Source organism: Candoia aspera, chromosome 2 (assembly GCF_035149785.1).
Source record: "Candoia aspera isolate rCanAsp1 chromosome 2, rCanAsp1.hap2, whole genome shotgun sequence".
NCBI lineage: Eukaryota > Metazoa > Chordata > Lepidosauria > Squamata > Boidae > Candoia > Candoia aspera.
In genome coordinates, this window is record NC_086154.1 from 78,203,289 (window position 1) to 78,227,290 (window position 24,002).

Genomic DNA, 24,002 nt, shown 5'->3' on the forward strand with positions numbered 1-24,002 from the left:
TTTTAGTTCTACCCCTATTCTTTTTAATTCTAGGAAGAAAGGGTTTACAGATATTAGATTGTGCTACATTTATACTCTGGTTACTGCATGGATTACCAATTGGCTTCTGAATCCAATTCAAAGTTCTGTTTTTGCCCTACAAAGTCCTATGTAGCTTGCCTCTAGAGTACCTTAGGGATTCCTTCTTTAGGTGAAATCTGCCCAGTCAATGCACATATGCAAGGATGGAATTAATAATAGCAATAATAATAGAAACTTGTATGCTTAGGTTCCTCTCCCTATATGACCACAAAGGGATGGGTCTGTAAGCAGCCCTCTGTTGTGGGTGTCATAGTATGGAGCATCTTGTCCCTGAGATGCCCCCAGAACTCTCCTTGTCTGCCTTAACCAGCTTGTGGAAGGCTGTCTTGTTTGAGCAGACATTTGGGGGCTGAATTTGGATTTAACAGTGTAGATGCTCATCTGCATTGTATTTAGTTGTTTATCTTCTTTTGATATTTTTGTTTTTCAATTCTATGTAAACTATCAGGAATCAGTTTTGAGCTGGATAGTATGAAAATACTAAAAAGCTGATTCAAGGCATAATTACAACAACCAAGGAAATGATACATAGCATTAGTTTTAGTTTTCTCCGATACAATGAATAGCAACATCCAAGAAATCTTTAAACTTTTGTCTCACCGATTGTGAAATGATTTTGTTGCTGTCTTAATTTTAGACATTGGGGATATATTTAACTTCCCCAATCTGGAAATTACAATACAGTATCATAGTTATGCACATATGCAAGGATGGAATCGATGGTTCGAAACCGCGCGGCGGGGTGAGCTCCCGTTGCTCGTCCCAGCTTCTGCACACCAAGCAGTTCGAAAACATGCAAATGTGAGTAGATTAATTGGTACCGCTTCGGCGGGAAGGTAACGGCGTTCCGTGAGTCATGCTGGCCACATGACCCGGAAATGTCCTATGGACAACGCCGGCTCCAAGGCTTTGAAACGGAGATGAGCACCGCCCCCTAGAGTCGGACACGACTGGACTTTACGTCAAGGGAAACCTTTACCTTATCATAGTTATTAGCTTCTCAACAATAAAGATAACTCAAATATTCTGAAAACTATTTTAGTAACTTCAAACACTATCTCAAATTTCATCTCCCCAAATGCAAAAATGTAATCTTAATACATACTTATTTAGGAATAATCTCTGTCAATAGAAATATTTTTTAAAAAGTAAACTTTCCTCAATTCCTAGTTAACTTCACCGACAAATCTATGTAATATTCTTGCATACACTTAGAGGTGATTTATCACTGCACCTTTTTTGGAATTCCCAGTCTAGCCTACAACCATAGAGTAGGTTGGGGGTCTCCCATCCAAGTACTAATCATGTCCTATGCTTGTTTAGCTTGTTGAGATAACCAAGATCAGTTAGTTCTGCCACTTGGCTTTCCTGTAGAAAGATAAGCCTAAACAATCAAAGATCTAGCTACATAAAGATTATCTTGTCAGACATTCATTCAATGGGTATAGTACAGTTATCCCCAATATGGAACCTTCTAGAAATGTTTCAACCATACCTCCTAGCAGATTTCTGGCTGGAAGTTCTGAGAATTTTAATTCCCCAACATGGAAAAGTCTTTAGTGGCCAGAATCTTATATAGCGCTTAATTAATATGTCCTAATCACTGCAAGGTAGACTTCAGCAATTCATGGAGCGAGAATTGCCAGATGTACAAGCTGGGTTTAGGCAGAGGAACTAGGGACCAAATTGCCAATATCCTCTGGATAATGGAAAAAGCCAGGGAGTTTCAGAAAAACATCTATTTCTGTTTTATTGACTATTCTAAAGCCTTTGACTGTGTGGACCATAACAAATTGTGGCAAGTTCTTAGTGGTATGGGGATACCAAGTCATCTTGTATGCCTCCTGAAGAATCTGTATAACAACCAAGTAGCAACAGTAAGAACAGACCACGGAACGGACTGGTTTAAGATTGGGAAAGGAGTACAGCAGGGCTGTATACTCTCACCCTACCTATTCAACTTGTACGCAGAACACATCATGCGACATGCTGGGCTTGAGGAATCCAAGGCTGGAGTTAAAATCGCTGGAAGAAACATTAACAATCTCAGATATGCAGATGATACCTGTCCTAACAGTGAGACACACGCTGAGACGAGGAGTACTCCTCTAATGTTTATTACTGCTACATAAACAGAATCCTAACAAACTGAATAAGTGTGGGAAAAACCGACATATAAACCCCAAAGGCTAAGGCGGGCCTGATCTGTGTCTCTTTGAATGGTTGCTTAATTCCTCAGTACTACGCATGCGCTTTACAGCCTGGATGGGAGCCCCCTGCTCGCCATCCTTACTCATGACAATACCACTTTGATGGCTGAAAGCGAAGAGGAACTGAGGAGCCTTATGATGAAGGTGAAAGAAGAAAGTGCAAATGCTGGCTTGCAGCTAAACCTCAAAAAAACCAAGGTTATGGCAACCAGCTTGATAACTGGCAAATAGAGGGAGAAAATGTAGAAGCAGTGAAAGACTTTGTATTCCTAGGTGCAAAGATTACTGCAGATGCTGACTGCAGTCAGGAAATCAGAAGACGCTTAATCCTTGGGAGAAGAGCAATGACAAATCTCAATAAAATAGTTAAGAGCAGAGACATCACACTGACAACAAAGGTCCACATAGTTAAAGCAATGGTGTTCCTGGTATTAACATATGGCTGCAAGAGCTGGACCATAAGGAAGGCTGAGAGAAGGAAGATAGATGCTTTTGAACTGTGGTGTTGGAAGAAAATTCTGAGAGTGCCTGGGACTGCAAGAAGATCAAACCAGTCCATCCTCCAGGAAATAAAGCCAGACTGCTCACTTGAGGGAACGATATTAAAAGCAAACCTGAAATACTTTGGCCACATAATGAGAAGACAGGACACCCTGGAGAAGGTGCTGATGCTAGGGAGAGTGGAGGGCAAAAGGAAGAGGGGCCGACCAAGGGCAAGGTGGATGGATGATATTCTAGAGGTGACGGACTCGTCCCTGGGGGAGCTGGGGGTGTTGACGACCGACAGGAAGCTCTGGCGTGGGCTGGTCCATGAAGTCACGAAGAGTCGGAAGCGACTAAACGAATAAACAACAAATCACTGCAGTTTTGTACGGCTTTCCAAACACACACAAGCAACTGAACAGTTGACATTGCTATACCATCAGCAGAATCAAAAAAGCATCCTACATAAAATAGCACAAGCAGCACCACTATCAGTTTTGAAATCTCAGATTTAAAATGCAAGAGTCCTTTTCATACAATCTTTTAACAGGTCAAACTATTGGCATATCTATGTCAGGAAATTTAGTGTGTAGTAGCTCTCTGGCATTTTAGATAGGAGGCTTACCCAGTCTTAAATGGAAGTTCCAGGGATAAAACCTTGGATCTTTTGCATGCCAATAATGTACTCCAGCAAACAACTAGGTCTCTTTTCTATATGATGCAAATCTAAAAGTTATAGGGCAAATCTACTGCTATAAGACATCGAGAGACACATGAAAGTTAAATTAAAAATTTTCCCTCTTATTTTAACCAAAAATCTGACAAGAAATGCCACTAAAATCCTTCTATTGTAACATTACAGTATTTCTGAAAGAGTTTCAGCAGAGTACACATTTTTTTTAAGCGAAAGGTTCATATCAGCCATGGAACTGACAGTTGCCATCCTATTCAAAACATTTTAAAAACTGAAAGCAGATTAAAAGTGAAAGATTAATATTAAACATTGATCCATCACTTTTAAATAATCAACTGTGAAATTTTTGGTCACACGTTTATCATGATACTCATCCCCTCACCATTCAGTTGATTTCTAGGTGTAAAATGAATAAGCCATTTTAAACATCCAGAAGACAAGCCATTCATTCACACTTTTGCTGTCACACACACACAGCCTCGTACATGTACCTACAAATATTATTTATAGCAGAAGTATATGCCTCAGATAGTCACCAAAAATCAATAACCAGCAATATTTGTGAACATTTTTCTTCAATCAGACACTACAAGAAGATATAGGGAGCAGAGCAAAAGAAAAACTGAAAAGAATTTGGTTGCTGCTGTATCTTTTTATGGATAAAACAATGAAAACATCAGGAGATTAACAGTTCTTCATTCACTTAAGCAGGCTAGTAAATTTATTGCATTACTACTTTATAAAAGACATTTATGAAATTTATGAAAGAAGACAGATATATGGCAAGAATAAATCATTTTGTGTTTAAAGTAATTACTTTATTAATAAATATACATCAAAATGATGACATAAGTACAGTTCATGAACACTACTCCATTCCCATACAGACAATTGCACATGAGTAGCTGAGGTTCATGGATGTAAGAACAAACACAGTTATCTAATCAGACTTTTTACACCAGAAGACAGGATGATGATATTAGTGATTTTTTTTCTAATAAAATAAACTGTCCATGGAAAAGCAAGTTGTGAAAGTGAAAATCTTAAAATAGCCTATTTAAATATAGATTTTTTAAAAAATGTTATAATGTTATAATTTTCAAGATGAAATTGATTACACATTGCAGAACTTAAATTTATCTATTTGGGAGAAGAGACCAAAAGGAAGGGCTTGTTCTAATATTTTCATTATAATAATGAACTATATTTAATATATGTATAATAAAAAGCATTTGAGTATAAGCAAGTCCAAAAGCTTTGATTGCAAGCACCTGTTCGTATTTAGTAAATTGCATGATGCTGCACTGTATGTACAGTGATATAAAGCAGAATGACAACTTGGGAAATAATTGTAGAGTTCTTGTTCAGAAAGTCCTTGCCTTTCAAATTCTTTTAATGCCCTGACAGTAATCCTTCCTGCCTTGTCATGGAATTTCCCATCCCATATACGTTACTTTCCTGGGGTTGTTGTGAGACAAAAAGAAAATGTGTAACTTCCTAAAAATAGCCCACTGCAGAACAAAGATCCTGATCAGTAACAGTTTACCTTGAAAAGTTATGAAACACAAGTGATCCTTGGTGTAGTAGACAAAGCTATATTTAGAAAGTACTACCTATACAATAATTTTGAACATATCCAGTGCAAGACTTAAAAAATAGTAGTAAAGTTATTTGGTTCTATAGTTTATGTAAAGTTAATTAGAAAGTAAACAGCATTTTTTTCTGTCTTTTAAGTAGTATAGGTCCCTATTAATGCTTAATTATTTATTTATCAAAAGATACAACAAATACCTATATTTAACCAAAAGAAAGATAAAGCACAAATTCAACATGTAGATGTTTTGAGCAGTGTGAATACACATTAACAATCCTAGCTTATGTAGAGTACAATTAATTTATAGAATATAAAATTATCATTTGCTTTACAAATCATGTATTAATACTATCGAAAGAAAGGACATTCTTCCTTTTCTTTCCCAGTAATATCAAAGCATAGGAATTAACATGCTGTTGCAGTGTTCATCATGACAAGAGATAGTGTACCAAAAAAGCACAATGTATTCAGAAGATTATATACAGCAGTAGCAAAAATATTTGAATTTATCATTCAAACATCTCAAATCACTGACTTCTGTTTTCTCCATAGCATGGCCCTTATGAACTGCAGTAGAAGGTAAAATCAATTGGAATCAAGAAATGTCCAACAGTGCTCTCCTGGCCTAGTTAACAAATCCAATGAGTATTTAATTGCCCTTTCTGCTTATTTTTAACTGTACTAATCTTTTTAATGGATGTGTTTTCCATCAGATATAATTAATAAGCTTTATAAATGAGCATAAATTGCTTATTTTTTCAGCATACATCTTCTCAGAACACATAATTCATTACCCTAGAGCAATAATGCATCTGCCTTACCTCCCAATACACTGTATGGCATCATTGAACAGATTTGTGAGAAGTTAAAAAAAAAAAGCTAGCATGAGAAAAACAGGAGGTAAGAAATACAGTTAATCAAAAAATACACTGGTGGCATGTAATAAATTTGTATCTTGCCATAAGGGTGTGCCATTCTTGTAGATTTTACATTCAGCTGCTCTCCAAGCAGCCTTTGGGGAAAAAAAGTCAAACAAAACAGGCAGTACAATATATGTCCTGAGGGAGGATTAGCTCACATTAGTATTGTGTGTCAAAAGTTGCACCTCTGTGAAAAATTAGTAAAAAACCCAGATATTACCAAAGTTTTTTGAGGAAACATATAAGCTTCATAGCTTGAGCAAAGTAAGACAAAGCAATTTAGTAGCAGTTTAGCTGCCATTAGTTTACATGACTAAAAAGCCTTCCAGTACTGTTGAGGTTCATGGTTGCCAGTGCGTACAAAGTCCCTTCAAAGCAATTCAATACACTATTATAAAATACCGGATAAAGTCCAGCTCATTATGAGTTAGGCATCACTGGAACACCTGAAGGCTTGCTGTTTTTTTTCCTGATAAAAAAGGCATGAAATGACATCCATTTCTTAAGTTGTCATTACCGAAATCAGAGCTGTCATCAAAATGTCAGCAGGCCACAACATTGATCTTACAAAGAAAAAATCAATACTGTTTTCATTTTTAATTAATGTGAAAGAGGTCTGTTCCAAATAAAAGTTGCAAATATTTATAACCTCTCTCAAGTGAATTTGCAGATAAATATTTTAAAAATTTAACTAAATGGAAACTTAGTTTCAGAATAGCTTTCATTCGAAAGAAATATTTGAAATAAATTCAATATTTTCTGGTCAATTATAATGCAACTTGTGTAATACTGTACATACAGTGTCTCTTTTTCTTTCTTTCTCTCTCTCTCTCCCCCTCACACACACATACATACACACTCACATACGCTCTTAAAAATAACAACACATACCCAGCTCAATGCAGAACATTTATTTTAGGTGCACAAAAATCAGAAATTGTATTTATCATTCTGCACCTCCATGCATAGATATATTCCTAAGGTCTGTTATATATCTGGGTGTCTATAAACACATCAAATCACAACTTGCTTGTGCATCATCTGTATCATTTCCAATTATGATCCATGAAATGTCTTCCTTTGGTAAATATATGCTCAGCTTCAGAATGTACGATAAATAGCAAGTTTTATACTGACAAAATTACTTTAAAAATGAGAAGACCACCTATCTGAAAAGTATAATTTTCAATTACACCAAATATTTTAAATTCTTTTTAAAAATGCTGCCAACTATGCAGATATTGTGAAGTCATTTAGAACTTGTATGTTTCTTGACAGATTTTGAAAAATACAGGGCAAATCTATAACTTTGCTTATGCTATATATCACTCAAATTAATTGGACTGAGAAGGGAACAAAATCTCAGACATAATCTTCATTATGCCTATTAACTGTGTATTTGATAGCACTTTTTAGAACTTATTTTATAAAACATTTCAGGTATTTAATTATTTATAATTTGGTGTGTGTAGTCTTAGGCTTTATAAACTGTAAGTCAGTGTGCAATAGTTAACACTTCCAGGAGAGATACCATACTGTAATGGCAGTATGGTATCTCTAGTAGCACTTAGAATATATATCAGGTGCTGCGTACGAACTATTACTTTAACCAAGTATTTGAATTAATTGTAACTGATAGCACTTCAATGCAGTGACTGCCTGGAATGATAAATTTTTAAAAATATAGTTTCAAAGTTTTGAAATATCTACAAGTTTTGAGGTCCGTGTTAAATTCCAGCAATTGTGGAAAAATTTCATTTCTATTCATTCCTATTTAAAGAAGAAAGAAAAAAAGAAACACATACATTGCAAAATTTATAGAACTACATTTATAAGACAGTCCTGAATGATTGGTTCCCATTAGTCTATTCTGATTTATTTTGAAAAAGTCTTTATTGTGACCTTCAATAATCTAGGAGCCGGAAATCTGCTACTTGAATTAACAGCTCCTCAACTAAAATGACTGGACAATAATTTTTGTCACTCAGAATATTTGCAATTACTTTTTGAAAATACACAAGGGCATCACTGAGGATTCCACTTGAAAACAAAGAAACATTATATGGTTATGATATGTCATCTTTTAAAAAAATAAGAAAGGAAGTTGTGAAAAAGTTACAAAAGAAGTGAAAAAAACATGCCACAACTCAGATAATTTAAGAATGATTACTGAAGAAATATTATCTATCTATACATATTATTCAGTGGGTTGCTTGATTTTGCTACTTGTTTCACCAGTAGCATGTACTCCTCTGTTATGCACCACAGAGTATGGAAAAGCTGCACTGCTACAAGTATAACTTAGATTTGTAAGCCGTGATAGAGCTTTAATGCTACCTGGAGGTCTTCCTGGGCTGACTTTGTATCCTGCAGCTTTAGTTGTACCCAAGGGTCTACCTGGACTTGTCTTAAATCCAGCTGCTTTGGTGGTCCCCAACGGTCTACCTGTGCTCGTTCTGTACCCCGCCGATTTTGTGGTCCCCGAAGGTCTTCCACGTTTTCCAGATCTGTTGAGATTTTTCTTTTTTTTTAGTTCATCTTTCGTCTCTATATTTCTGCTACTTGTGGTCTGCAAATGTGGTTCATTTAATGCATCTTGTCTCTGGCATGGTATTGGCTTATGCCCGACTGTGTGACTATACTTGGTTTGCTGCGTGGAATATAAATCAAACTGATCGGTGGGTGTCCCATTGTCATCATTAAGGCAAGAAGTTTTTCCAGTCCCACAGAAAGGGGAGTTACCACTGGCAACAGGATGCATCATTTTCTGCTAAAAAAAAATTGAAATAAAAGTTTAAAACCAAGATAACATTTTAAAAATACTTAGTTTTGCATTAAATTGTGCTTGTTGCCTTATGAATGCTTTCCAGGGTTAAGGAACTTCATGTAGGACACAAAGCAGCCCAAACACTTTCTTTAAAACAAAAAATCATTTCAAATCATTGCCAATGTGTACTTGTAATTTGTATTTGTGCTTATTTCACATTTTTGCATTACATAAACACAAACTTACAGATTAAAATACTTTTAAATTCACAGCAAATTTTAAATTTCTAAATCAAAATAAGCTTCACAACTGGGAAGCTCTTTTTGGCAGTACAGAATGCAAACAGTAATTCAGAAACAAGCAATTCCTTCTTATGGACACAATCAGAAAGTTGTTATGTGACCCCTCTATAATGATGGCAGGGGCTTGGTTACTTTGTCAGTCGAAATTATACTGTGTTTCCACTATTAAAAACTGAAGACACATTTGGAAGATGCCAGGTCAGAAGTACTGTATAATTTTGATCTTTACTAACACTTTAGGGTCCTGATTTACACTTTCAGATAATCCTAGTCTGAAAATGGCAGATATATTTTTTTTGCAGTTCATGGGTAAGCAGGGATATTGATACTTTATATCAGCTAATTGTCAATCAAGTTTTTAAACAATCTGCAAGAGGAGTTTGGATTATCTCAACATATAGAATGGCAGTAATATTCAATTAAAACATCTTATTTCACAATTTAATTCAGATAAATTAGCAACATCCAGAACTCTTGAATTACTATCAGCACAGAGTGCTTTGGACAGTTCTAAATCTGCAGGATTTTTATGTACAATTGAAGAGTACTGTTCAAATGGGCATTAGTTATGTTTTAATGCAATCTGTAACCCCAAACTTGCATACAATGATGACCCTGCATGGGCAGGTTTTGAACTAGTGGAAACTCCATTAGAAGAACAAGGAGAAAGGTTATTTTTGCCACTTATTTCCTTCCCTGTTCCATTATCAGAAACCTCAGCTAAATCAAAAAGGCCAATCACTGGATTTAAGTGTTAGCTTGTATATTGTTCTGAAAAGAGTAATTCAATTATTAGACATAGAAAACACAATTATTTATCTTCTGAAGGCAAAAATCCTTTCCATTGCTATCACTCTCACACACCATAACAAAGTGTTTTTCAACCTTGGCAACTTGAAGATGTGTGGACTTCAGCTCCCATAATTCCCCAGCCAGCATTCTGGAGCTGAAGTCCACACATCTTCAAGTTACCAAGGTTGAAAAGTGCTGCTATAGCAGATTAGTTAGGATAATATATACTCAGAGTCTCATTATGGCTATTCTGTGTAGATGATTTAATTCATCCTGACAGTATCTCTTATAGTATACTTTTATCTGTATTTTGACTAAAATCACTAATACAGTAGCTCCAAGATACAACTTCATGCTATTTGTTTGTTTGTTTGTTTGTTTATATTGGTTCTCCTGGTTTACTGGAAAGTTAGTAGAGAACAATAGAAAAGCAGACCTTAGCACAACTGGTCTTAATTCCCATCTCTGATAAATGCAAACTGCACTTAAATATAATATACACTCTAGAATTGGCTGCAAAGAAACATTCATTGAGCCCACAAAGTGCCACCTAGAAAAGCTACTGTTTTCATTAATTGGTCTAGTGAATCAGGGATGACTCCACCTACAGATTATTATCATCGGTCTGCTATGCTACTTTAAGAAATCTGAGGAGAAAATAATCCACAGTTGCAAAATTAAGATGTGGTCAGGACAGTCAGACGTAACTCCCATTGATGAGGATGGGGGTTACTCATATTTAATGGATATACGATAGCAGCCTTAGTGATTATCATATTATCAGAGTTCATGCAATATTAAACAGGATGCTATAATACAAGTATTTATACCAGAGGTGGACAATCTCAATCCCCGAATTTTATTTTTTTGCAGCTTTCTCCACTACAATTCCTCAGTTCAACAACCAAAAATTGATAGCATGATTTCTTGCTATACTAAGACAGAAAACACACAAAAACAATACTGTAATCCCTGAAATAGATTTAGCATAGGTAAAATGCCGAACCCATTCCCAAAATGGAAGATTCCAAACCTATCCATGTAAATTTGGCCCTACCTATTTCACATCTTCCCCTTGCCAACTCCAGTCCTCTAACCTCCCTTCCTTAAACCTAAAGAGCAATCCATGGTAAGCAAAAGACTAGCCATTTCTGGCTTACACAAACTACAAATGGTCAGAATTTTGATAAGCATTCCCTATTTTATTTAGATAGGAAAGAAAAGTTCTTCTAAAATTATGCCTGATACAGTGCATTGTATTTACTCAAAAGGAAAGCAACCTTTAAATTAAGACGTCCGTACAACAGAGGAACAATAACACATACACAGAGAGAAATCATCAGTCTCTTTTATCATGTTCTCAGAAAAATTACAATCAACATCCCATTTTAAAGTAAAATATTTCGAGAAAAAAAACTTATATTCCTTTCTAGTAAATACAATATATCTGCATCATCTAAACATTCTGGACTGAATCAAGTTGGAATAGGGTTTTTTTTTCTTTTATTGGAAGGCATTGGGATCCAGTAAGAACTTCCTATTGAAAGAAGAGAGTTGAAGGCAATCGTCGCTACTGTAATCCTCTCTTCTGCAACTCATTACATTATCTTTTGTGCTGCTCCAGAGAGACTGTTTTCCAGAACAGCTCTTCAGGAAATACAATTCAGGGAAAAGAATGAAGCCTAAAAATCATCTGCCTACTTCCTGCCCTGCAGAGGCAGAACTTCACTAAATCATAATCTGGATCCAAAACGAATGAGAATACATTTTTTGCTTCAGAATTTGTATTATAATCTGCCCTTTGTACAGTTTAGCAATGTTATTACTAAAAACTATTTCCTAAACAAAGAGGATACAAGATTCCCATCTTGTCCTAGAATATTCCTATGCTGATCCTTCTAAATTTGCAGGTTTGTGGCAAAGAACAAAACACTACGCCAGTACAGCAGAATTCTGGATTAGCATTAGGAAGCTCACTGGATGGCTCTGGGCCAATTACTAACTCTCAATCATACTTACCTCATAGGATATGATTATGCAGCTAGAATAAGAGGAGGGAATACTAATTATACTGCTTTGAACTCCTGTAAGAAAAGTGGATTACAAATAAAACGAATAATTTTGTACATGCTTATACACATATGTTTCTATTAAACCACAATAAGCCAAGCTTGATTCAAAGGAAAAGGAGTATATATTTATACCTTCTTTCTTCCATAATGTAATTCAATGTGAAGAATGTAAGGTTCCTAAATATCTCCCATCTAGCCACTAATTAGACCTAGATCTGTTTAGCTGTAACCTGGGCCCTCAGACAATGTCCGAGGACTTAGATCTAGTGAGGAAGTATCCAGAAGGAGGCTGGAATATTTGCACAAAAAATCCACAAATGGAGATAACTTCTTCTCAATAGCTATCTTGTGGTCTAGTCAATATTTTTTCCTTAAAAAGTTGATCTATCTATCTATGAATGATTCTGATTTTTACCATTATACAACACAAGAGCAAGTGTGTTGGAGATAAAATAGACCTGATGTTAGATATCTTCTGCAGATTCTATTGACTCTTTAATTCTACAGTGAATCTGAAAAAAAGAATCTGAAAAAGAAAAATAGAGAATTTTAAAAGAAGCCAAAGGCTGGACTGAAATTTTGAATGTTCAGGGGAAAAAAAATCTGCAGCTATATCTTGAACAGAAATATGCAGGAGTTCACTCTTCTTTCCATAGTACAAAGTAATACACAGCCCCCCAATTTTTAAAAAACACAACAGATACAAATTCAATGGAAAAATAACAATACAATTCTGTACATATGGGACCTATTTCTATAATGTGCCCAGGGCTGTAGACTAAATATTTAAAAACTAAGACTCAGACCACATGTATGATCAAAAGGATTCCACATACAGTAAGAGCACAACCTAGATATGAGCCAAAACTAAAGATATGTAAATAACAGATTTTAATAAACATGTGCTGTATTTATTAAAATCCTTACATAATTGGCAAAGTTAATGTTCATAACATTGTTTGTGCACATATAGAAATATAGAAAATATAAATAAGGAGAAAAAACATGCAGCCATTTGTTGTAGGCAAATGAAATAGGACATTTAAGAAAATGAAATAAATTCCAGAAGAACACAGTGTATGAGAGCTGCAAGATGTGCAGCTCCCATGGCTGCTGGATACTCAAAGCAATACAGTAAGTAACACAAAGACCTACAGCCATTTACCCCTTCTCTTCACTCACCACTGCCCCCCATAGTATTGGAGTGTCAGCAGCCTTCCTAAGGTATTTACAGGGAAGATTGCATTGGGGGTATGTGTGTGCGAGCATGTGCTACAGAGAGCATTTTATTATGAGCTCGAGGGAAGAATAAATCAGGAAATGGGGGCACAGGACAATGAGTTCTGCTACTATTCCACCAAATCAAAACCATTAGGACTGGCCATCTGCTTTATTCAAGGCAGTTTAACTAATAAACAAGTTACCTTTTTGACCTGTTCTCCCACCCTTCCCTTTTTGCTAATTCTAACGTAATAGTTAAAAGACGGCTGGATCTCTCTGTTACACTTAGCAAACGAGGTAGTGATTCCGACCAATTTCTCTAAACGCAGAATAATGGCAACAGTTATTCATAGTCAACTCTTCCGAAGTACTAAAAATGGTAGTTTATCTCGTGAAGCTCTGTTCTCTCGAAGGAACAAACGCCAGCAAGCAAAGGGCAGCAAGTCGCTCCGGGGCGCAGGGAGCGGGGGTGGGAGAAAGAGAGGTCGCAGAACCGCCTCCCTCTCCAATACAACGGGGCGCAAACAAGAGGCTCGAAAGCTATTCCAGACGGCGGATGTCATGGTTCCTCCCCGTAGGTGGAGAGGAAGATGGGAAGAGGAGCTCACGCTTCTGCCCCAGAGGAGGAAAGGGGCTCGCTACGTCCTCCTCCTCAGCCCCATCGACAAATGGAGCGGGTGGGCTTGTCCTGATCATAAGAACTATACCCGCAGGCAGGCAGGCAGGCAGGCAGGCGGGCGAGAGGCAGGCGCTGCTCGGCCCTTTCCCTTCTTTCTCTCGCAGGGAGCCAACTGGGCGAGGCTCCATCTTGCTCGCCTATGCAAAGGAGCGGGCGGAGAGGCGACGCCAGGCCCGCGGGCGGCTCCTACCTGTGGGATCCGGAGGGGGGTGACGGTGGGGGGTCGCTTGGTCCGGGAGGCGCGAGCCCAACGAGGGTCGGAGCCGGTCCTTGCGGGGCGCTGCGGCCCCTCCCCGCCGCCGCTTTCCTGCCTTCCTCCCAGGCGGGCACACCGAGAGGGAAGGCGAGCCGGAAAGATCCACGGGCGGGGGAGCGGGCCTCGCCGAGCAGAGCCGACCGGGCCAAGCAGCTGCAGGGAGCCGCGGCGGCAGCGTGCGCGCTCCGGGTCTGGGTCTCTGCGCCGCGGGAGCGAGCGAGGGGGAGGCCGAGGCTGAGGCCGAGGCTGGGGGAGGAGTGGCGGCGGTTGCTCTGAGCAGAGGAAGGGAGCGGCAGGCGGGCGCCTCCGAAAGAGGCCGCTGGCTGGGGCGGTCGCTGGAGGGAACAGCCGCCCCGAGAACCTGGCCTGGCGCGTTCCAGCGGCGACGCGGCGCGGCGTCACACGTTCCAGGGAGGCGAAGTGACGGAGCGAGAGAGGCGCTGCGCTGGGCCGTGCCCTCCGCTTTGGGGCGGGCTGCCCGGGGAGCTCAGCGGGCAGGCATCTCTGCCGGGGGTGTACCGAGCGAAACGCGGGGAGACGGGGCTGGGGGTCAGGTGGCATCGAAGGCACAGGCTGCGTGATCTTCAGAGGCGGACGCAAGAAGCGGGGGGACCGCTCAGCGCCGCAGAATTTGATACGGGAGAATTGGTTGGGAGCAGGGTTGTAGACGCAATCACTACGGGAAACAACAAAGCGAATTCACTTGTACCTCGTATGTACTTCAGGGTACTGCTGGTTATTCTCTTTGTGTTTGATAAAGGAAACGCATATATGCGTGAATCGGTGCTTAAAAATCACCACATCCTAATGTATTTTTCATTTACGTTTTAGGATTTATTAGCTGCCCTATGGCTAAAATCTTCCCAGGTGATGGATAATAAAAACACTAAATCAAATCTGGGTAAGCCATAACAAAGGCTGCAGAAGCCAAGGCATCATGACAAAAAGATACTTAGGAATATAGAAACTAAACTGCTTAAAAGCAAAAGACAGCAGAAATGAAAAGGCATAGTAGTTTAAGAAAAAAAACAGACCTGCTGCCAGAGGGATAGCACCGTAGGCCCTTTTGGGAGAGGCCTGCATAGCAGGGAGACTTTATGGAAGCAAGAACATTCACAGTCTTGCCTCAGGTGACAGCAATCTCAAGGCTTGGGTAGAACTGGAAAAAATTGAGAAGAAATTTCTCTACAGATTTTATAAAGTACCCAACAGCATTTCTATTTCCACCCATTTGGGAGGCAGTAACTATTACAACCAGTTATGTCTGAATCAGGCTTCAACTAGAAGCTAGAAAATTGGTTTCTTCCAAAAGTGCCTGAACCTTATGAGTTGCCACCCCTTGGAGTATCTTGCCTGATCAGGATTCCCTTCTTTGACTGAAACTCCCTTATGCACGATAAAGCTGCTCCCTTCAGACTTGGCCTATCATGAGTTTGGCAGTGTTGTCAATGTGTATAGAAGCATCAACTGACTGAAGTTAATCCTGCATGTTTCTGAAAGCCCTTTCTGCAAACGACAGCAAAAAAAAAAAGATTTTGGAGGTTATCATATCCCACATCCTGTTCAATATGGGAATGATGAACAAGCATACAATTCTCACGGTCTGGTCAGGGCATTTCTGTTCAACTGATGATAAGCTGAATGTGACGTAGTCCAAAAGTTCAACATACATACTAAAAAAGTTAATACTACCTTAGGCTATATAACCTTTTCTTTTCTGGAGGAGATTTGAGAGCAGGTGCTCTCAGATTCTTTATGATATGACTCAGGGCAGCCTTGTCAGGCTAATGAACTACTGTAATCCTCATGCAGCACTTGGTAGGATTTGAGTTGGACATCCCTGCTTGATGCCAGTTTGCCATGTTCTCTATAGGAAACTGACAATAGTGTATTCAGTGTTGTGCATGGTCAGTACATGCAAATCCCCTGTATTGTGGCAGAATATTTAATTTAGGTTTAGCTGTTGAAGTAAAATAAGAATCCTTTGTGTGGCAATCCTTTGTAGTATCATTTTTTTGCCAGTCAGTTCTAATGGCATTGGTTGTGACCCACAATTCTGCTGATGCAATTCATTCATATTAAAAGTGCCTCTAGAACTGATATTTTGCAAGTGTCAGTTTTTGTTTTGTCTTATCCTCAACTTTCACATCCTAGGCATATACCAATATGTAGGTTTTTAACAGTGTCAGCTACAGACAAATTTAAAATTGATCTTGTGGATGTAGCCATGTGAAGAGTTAAACTCAATGGAAAATCAGCCTTGGGACAACATTTGTTTTAAAGCAACCTGTTCAAAAGAACCTCCTTCCCCCTCCCCCACCCCACCCCCAATCCTGTATAAATCAGCATTGAGATTATTTTAAAGCAAGTCACTGTAGGTTGTTGGGGGTTTTTTCCAACCATCTTGTGCTTTTGAATAGAGAAGGCATCATCTGTTCCCCTGGTGGCACACATTACCTTTAAGTAGCTGGATACATACAGCATGAGACAGTGGAGTCTCTGCAGCAGCAAACAAACAATTAAATATTAATCTACTGCACTTTTCATGATAATGCTGGCAGCTGAATGGAGCCAGAATGCAGTTCCTTTACTATTTTTTCTTAAGAGAAGCTTGTTACAAAATGGACTCCCAGTCTTGCTCAGCTGTTTAGGGTGATTGGCCGAAGCATAAAATCAGTAATGCTAAACTCTTCAACCTAGTATCAAAACCTTCTTTAAGCATTATAGAAATGTTAATTTCTTTGTGCACACATTCCTGATGGCAGCTGTAGTTCAATATTTATGTTTCTTTAAAAAAAATATTTATTCCTAAGGTAATGACTTAGATAGAAATGTGTGTGTGTATGGGTGTGTGTATGTGTATTAAAATGTTCGAAAGAATTCAGTGAGATTTACACAAATAGAGAGCTATATTAGGCTATGGTAGCCAAAAATCAGGAGTCTGGTAGTCCTTTTCAGACTAATACATTTTAATAAAAAGCATAAGCTTTCATGAGCTGTGGCTCACATCATCAAATGTATGGGGTGGCTAAATTGATCAATTTAGCCACTGCATATGATGAAGTGAGCTCATGAAAGCTTAAGCCTTTTAATTAAATTTGTTGCTCTGAGGAAGCGCTACCAGAATCCTCCTGATTTTATACAAATATACAATCCTGTGCAGCACAGCTGTTTGCAAGAGCCAGTTTGGTGGTGTGGTTAAGGCCCCAGGCTAGAAACTGGGAGATTGTGAGTTCTAATCCCACTTTAGGCACAAAGCCAGCTGGATGACCTTGGGTCAGTCACTACCTCTCAGACTTAGGAAGAAGGCAAAGGCAAATTTCCCAAAATCATGCCATTAAAACTGCAGGGACTAGTCCAGGCAGTCATCAGGAGTCAATACTGAATCAAATATATACATCTGTTTGCATACCAATTGCATTTAAATCACTAGAATTCATTTCCATATAACTGCAGACGATTGTAGAGGGAAGTGATTACCAACTCATCACCAGTAACTACATTGTATCAGTTATCAAACCAACGCAAAAATATTTTTTATATAGAGAAAGGGTGGAGAATCCATGGACCTTCCTCCAAATGTTGCAGCACTTGATCTTGAATCAGCATGGCAAATGGTGAGGGAAACAGAGAAGTCTAGCTCAGCAACATCTGGGAAATCAGGATTCTCCATCCATGCCACAGAGTCTTGGGGGCCAAACTAGATAGTTGAATTGGACAGATTTACTCCCATTCTTCTTTGTCTTGTAACAACAAAAACCAAGTAATAGGTAACTCATCCCTCTCCTCCCTATTCAAGCCAATAAAGTGAGATGAGGGCAGAGAGAAGACCCAGCAGAAATAGCATGGCAATTGTTTGTATTGAGGATCATTATAAGAGAGAGAGAAAATATATGCTGTGGTGGCAGCACCATGTTGCTTAATAACATTCACTTTATCAGAGAAAGTGCATTTATCTTATTCTCATTCTAGGATAGGGAAACTCCAAGTAATAACTGATGCGCAGCAAAGCTACTCTGTTTAGTAGTAATAACTATTACTAAAGAGGATTCTTAGGGCTGAGTGTATTGCTATTGACTGATACTTATTACCTCAAAATGACCTCAATCCTTATTAGATAATTACTTCTTGAGAACTCTCAAATTGCCAACCCCTCCTTCTCCAAAGATAGATAATTACACTAGGCTTCCTTGGAGTTTAGAGGACCAAATTCCAGAATGCCCAGAGCTGTTCCATCAAGAGGCTAGACATCCAATCCAAACAGTATGGCTCAGGACACTGCTACAGGGAATGATTACTAAATGATAAATATATTTGGATATGTTTCAAAAGCCCTGCTGAGGGAGCTCTAAAAAAGTTCCCATATTTAATAATTTTATCCTGCATTTTCATCATATATTCATGTTGCCTTAAACCAGTGTTCCTCAACTTTGACAAGTTTTGGACGTATGAACTTCAATTCCCAGAATTCCCCAGCCAGCATAGGCTTTAGACTCTGCCTTAGACCTTGGAAAAAAATGAGTACTTTATCAAGACCAAATTGCTAAGTGATTGAACCAAACTGCTAAGTGCTTCATTGCCAGAAGAAAAGATAGTTACCTCCTTTTGCCCCTGCTGGTGAAGAGGTTGGAAAGAATTCCAGAAGCCTTGCTTGGTTTTTACAACCCAATGGAACACGCTACAGCGTTCAGTTGCTGGAGGAGACAGAAGGAGAAACAGAGAGAGCCAGTTTGGTCTAGTGTTTAAGGCACCAGGCTAGAAACCAGGAGACTGAGAATTCTTGTCCTGCCTTAGGCATGAAAACCAGCTGGGTGACCTTGGGCCAGTCACTCTCTCTCAGACCAACTCACCTCACAGGGTGGTTGTTGTGGGGAAAATAGGAGGAGGAATGAGTATTAGCTATGTTGGCCGCCTTGAGTTATTTATAAAAATAATAAAGGCGGGATAGAAAATAAATAAATAAATGAAAGCCAAAATTTTGGAGATTTCCTGCCATAGCAAATAGAAAGATTTACACAAACAGTTTTTGCAGAGGTACCATTTCAGTCGGTAATGCAGAAATAAATAAATAAATAAATAAATAACTTCTGTATTGAAGAAAAATTGTGTGGGGAGGGGAACAATCACCTTTCTTTTGCAGCTTATGCACAGGCTTCTGGTTCTTGAAGGTCAATGTTAGATGGATCTCCAACAGTTCAACCGGAAGGAAGATAGGATGGGGCTATCAATAGCTGTTTTGCCATTGCTCTTTGGCTGGGTTTACTTAGCATGTTCCTTGGCTTCTTGAATTCTCCTGAAGCAGGGGGCTCAGTCTAGTTGATAGGCCACTTCATCTGATTCTGGATCCAGTTGATCAGGTGCAGCTGAACTCAGTAAAACTGCTTCCAGGAAGGCTGTGCTTCCAAGAAGGCAACATACTGGTGGGGTTTGGCTCAGCTTGTACAAGGCTAACCAGCCTCTTTGGGGTCGTATTGCAATACAGCTCAGTGGAAGACCCTGGTCGGCTACTGCCTGCATAAGGGTCACACAGACCGGGCTGAAGTCTAGTTGGGGGACATGTCTGGCTTTAGAGGGCTCAAAGACATTGGTCTCTGAACTGAGTGAAAAGGCTGGCAAGTGAGGGAGAAAGATTAGGTCTGGCTCTGAGTCTGAGAGACTTCAGCTATGGATGGAGATAGTAAAAAAACAGTAGGACTTATCCAAGAAGTGCAGAAGAGATTAGTTTTTTCTTCTCGTTTTATAAGAGATTTCTGTCCTGAAGCAAAGGAATTATCAGTCCAGGTAATCTGCTCTTGGAAAAGATGGAGGACAAATAAGCAAACAAAAAAGGAACAAGATCATTTCCAACCTCCTTTTGGTCAGCCAAGATATTTCAAGGAAGAACGGATGAGTCATCAACATATCCACTGCTCTGATCAAGAAGAGTTCATGGCTCTGAAAACATCACCTTAGCAGATACCACTTTTGCTGTATCTGCTACTGTTTTACCAAGATCCAGCAATCAGTAATGCAAACAGAGTTTCCAATCTTCATTTGGAAACATGGATCCTTTTAAATATTTTTATTTCCTGTTGCTGCTGGAACTACTGTATATTGGAGGGGAGGGTCATGGAAAGGATTATTAAAAGCACCCCGCTTTTCTCCAAATTTGGATTCTTTTCCCAAGTAGAGATGCCTGCCGGACTCCTCCTAATGCATAAAGCCATCAATTTTACTGAGAAAGGGCATAGTTCTGCAATCAGTGTTTTTGACCATAATGTTAAGTGCACAATCTTGAGCTATTCTGGAGGTATAGTATGGGAGGGGGGTAAAGCACATAACAGAAGAAAATACATATAGCCACAACTGCTGAAAGAATTCCAGAAGTTACGCTCTGCACATTTTCCCTATCTTGTTTTCCAGATCAACTAGATCTTTATTACAAATATATATATTTGAGTGGCTGGATAGCACAGTGGTTAGAACACTGCCTTTGGAGTAGGAGACCGGGGTTCAAATCCCGGCTGTACCTATCTTACCAGTACGGGTCCTTGGGCAAAGACCCCCTAACGCTTCACCTGCCTACCTCAAATATGAGAGTGACACGAACTAAGAGAGTCATGCCGGCTCAGATGTTGCCTGGATTAACAAGGTCCGTGTCAGATGTTGGGGAACCAAAGCAATCTGATGATAAGTGGGCTACTGGAACAAACTATGCATGGACGAGACAAGAGAACCTGGAATTGATGGAATGCTACTACAACAGCAGACCTAATGAGGGGATATATGAAACGCATGAGGGAACTATGGATGGACAGAAGACCTGCATCCACACTAACTGAGAAACAGCTAGTTACCCAACGCTTCAACATAGTGAAGAGGAAGCTGCTCTCACAACTTCAGATAGACCAACTACACATTATATCCCAGACTCCAGAAGACCCAGAAGAACAACTGGAGGTGCAGCCAACACCTCAAGCTGGAACGTCGCTGCCACCCCCTCCATTACAGAGCACAGCAGCTGATATGAGGCAAAAGATTATGGATAAACTAGCTACAGTCAACTCTTGAGACTGATTACCATCAGATAGCATGCTAGAAGATGCCAATAGAGCCCTCACAACAATCCCTACTACCACTATAACTCAAACCAATGAACTAGTATACGCTACAGCCACTGTAATCCTGGAGATGCTTGGCTACATGATCAAGAAAAACAGCAGTACATACCCCCCCTGGAAAATGAGGTTGGAGGCTAAGATCAAGGCAACTAGGAGAGAAGTTGGTCAGCTGGTAGAACTACAGAAGGGTATGGAGATTAAGGTTAAGTCTCAGCTACTAAAAAAATGCAAGGGCCTGACTCCATCTGAATCCCTAGAGACTGCTAAACAAAGGCCCACAGCACTGGCTACCAGGCTAAGGAGAGACACTAAGGAAGCAGAGGCCAAGAAGATAAATGCTCTGTTCTCCAAAGAACCATCCAAGGTGTACTCCCAACTGCAGTGCAACAACACAGGAACAGCAGAGCCATCAACAGCAGAAATAGAGCAGTACTGGAAGAACATATGGGAGAAAGAGAAGGCACATAACACCAGTGCAAAGTGGCTGCAGAACCTGAGAGCAGACTACAGAAATCTCCCAGACCAGGAACTAGTCACCATCTCAGTAGCAGACATCGAACAGCGGGACCATATAGGCCAGTACATGAGCACAGCTCAGAAGGGCATTGGGAACAACACCAGAGGCTCCAACCACCAGTTGCTTATAGATAAAGCAGTTGCCCAAGACTCAAGGTCTAGACAGACAATCTGAGCACAGCCTGGATTGACTACAGGAAAGCCTATGAGTCAATGCCACATACATGGATCTGTGAATGCCTGGCACTATACAAAGTCAACAGGACACTCAGGACCTTCTTCAAGAACTCAATGGGACTGTGGAAGACAACATTGGAAGTCAACTCAAGGCAGTTTGCAGAAGTGGCCATCAAGTGCGGCATATGCCAAGGTGATGCACTGTCCCCACTGCTGTTCTGCATGGGCTTGAACCCCCTCAGCCAGATTATCACAAGAAGTAGATACAGATACAAGTTCAAGAGTGGAACTACCACCAGCCACCTCCTCTACATGGATGACATCAAGCTGTATGCTAAGAGTGAACGAGACAGACTCACTGATCCACCTGACAAGGATCTACAGTGAGGACATTGGGATGTCATTCAGACTGGAGAAGTGCAGCTGGATGGTAGTAAAGAGAGGGAAGGTAGTTAAGACTGATGGGGTGAAACTACCAGCAGGCCACATAGCAGACATACAGACCAGCTACAAGTACCTTGGTATCCTGCAGACACATGGGAACCATGAGGAGGAGGCAAGGAGAACAGCAACAACCAAGTACCACCAAAGGATAAGACAGGTCCTGAAGAGCCAGCTCAATGGGAAGAACAAGATCCATGCCATCAACATATATGCCCTGCCAGTTATCAGATACCCTGCCAATATAGTGAGCTGGCCAAAGGAGGATATGGAGGCTGCTGATGTGAAGACCTGGAAGCTCCTCACAATGTACGGAGGCTTCCACCCCAAGTCCAATACCCAGAGACTGTATACCAGGCGGAAAGAGGGAGTGCGGGGCCTGGTGAGGGTCCAAGCCACTGTCCTGGATGAGACCCAGAGCATCCAGGAGTACATCAGTAAGATGGCATCTAAAGATGAGCTGTTGAGGGAATGCCTGAGGCAGCAGCAGACATGGAAGGAAGATAAAGCAGAGGAAGTGCCATGGCAAGACAAGACCCTGCATGGGATGTACGATTGACAGATAGCTGCGGTGGCTGACCTTGGGAAATCCTACCAGTGGCTGGAAAGGGCTGGACTAAAAAACAGTACCGAGGCACTGATCATAGCAGCACAAGAACAGGCACTAAGCACCAGTTCCATAGAAGCAGGGGTCTACCACACTAGACAGGACCTGAGGTGCAGACTGTGCAGAGAGGCCTCAGAGACAGTCCAACACATAGTGGCAGGGTGTAAGATGCAGGCAGGAAAGCATACACTGAACGGCACAACCAAGTAGCTGGCATTATGTACAGGAACATCTGCACAGTGTATGGGCTAGACCCTCCCAAGTCCAGATGGGAGATTCCACAGAAGGTTGTGGAGAATGACAGGGCTAAGGTCCTGTGGGACTTTCAGATCCAGACAGACAGGTACTGGCCAATCAACCAGACATCATAGTAATAGACAAGGACCAGAAGACAGTGGTGGTGATAGATGTAGCAGTGCCAAATGAGACCAACATCAGGAAGGAGTATGAGAAGCTGGAGAAGTACCAGGGCCTGAAGGAGGAACTAGAGAGGATGCAGAAAGTGAAGGCCAAAGTGGTCCCAGTGGTGGTAGAAGCACTCGGGGCTGTGACTCCCAAGCTGGGAGTGGCTCCAACAGATCCCAGGAGCAACATCAGAGCTCTCTGTCCAGAAGAGTGCAATGCTAGGAACAGCCAAGATACTGCACAGAACCCTCAAACTCCCAGGCCTCTGGCAGAGGACCCAAGGTTGAGGAGGACACATACCACCCATAGGGGTGAGAAGGGAATTTTTATATATAGTGTTCTTAAAGGGTATACACACACACAAAGTGTGTGTGTGTGTGTGTGTGTGTGTATTACTTGCTCTTGGAATACAGTAATCTAAACCAAATCCTTGATGAAAAAATTAAGACAGATTTGGAATATCAATGGTATGGTTGCCTCATCTATTTTGGCACACTAAATAATAGAAGCAATACAAAATGGTTTCACTGAAACCTACTTTTGTACTCCATAATGATTTTGTTAATTATGTATGAGATCTCTTTCTGCCTCGCTGACTTTAATCTCTTATCTCCGGCCTCCACTGAAGGCTGCAGCCAAATAGCAAGCTTTCGGTCACATCGTACTTCAGTTGGATGTGGGGAGA

At 40.2% G+C, this 24,002-nt stretch overlaps 1 protein-coding gene across 2 annotated transcripts; it reads right to left on the bottom strand.

Annotated features, from left to right (window-relative positions):
• Positions 1–6,878: 6,878 nt before the first annotated feature.
• C2H5orf24 (chromosome 2 C5orf24 homolog) lies at positions 6,879–14,137 on the bottom strand. Of its 2 annotated transcripts, none has more exons than XM_063292292.1 (2): positions 14,006–14,137; positions 6,879–8,752 (listed from the first exon to the last, which is right to left on the bottom strand). In XM_063292292.1, exon 2 carries the CDS (start codon positions 8,744–8,746, stop codon positions 8,180–8,182), a length of 567 nt encoding a protein of 188 aa, XP_063148362.1. In that variant the 5' UTR covers positions 8,747–8,752; positions 14,006–14,137; the 3' UTR covers positions 6,879–8,179. The 2 variants fall into 2 exon arrangements, with proteins under 2 accessions (XP_063148362.1, XP_063148363.1); XM_063292293.1 differs by having other exon boundaries at positions 6,879–8,749; positions 14,006–14,129.
• Between the last annotated feature and the right edge of the window lie 9,865 nt (positions 14,138–24,002).

What these genes read in the sequence shown, in the direction of transcription:
- C2H5orf24 (XM_063292292.1), bottom strand. Translation starts at nt 8,746, where the DNA reads ATGATGCATCCTGTTGCCAGTGGTAACTCCCCTTTCTGTGGGACTGGA.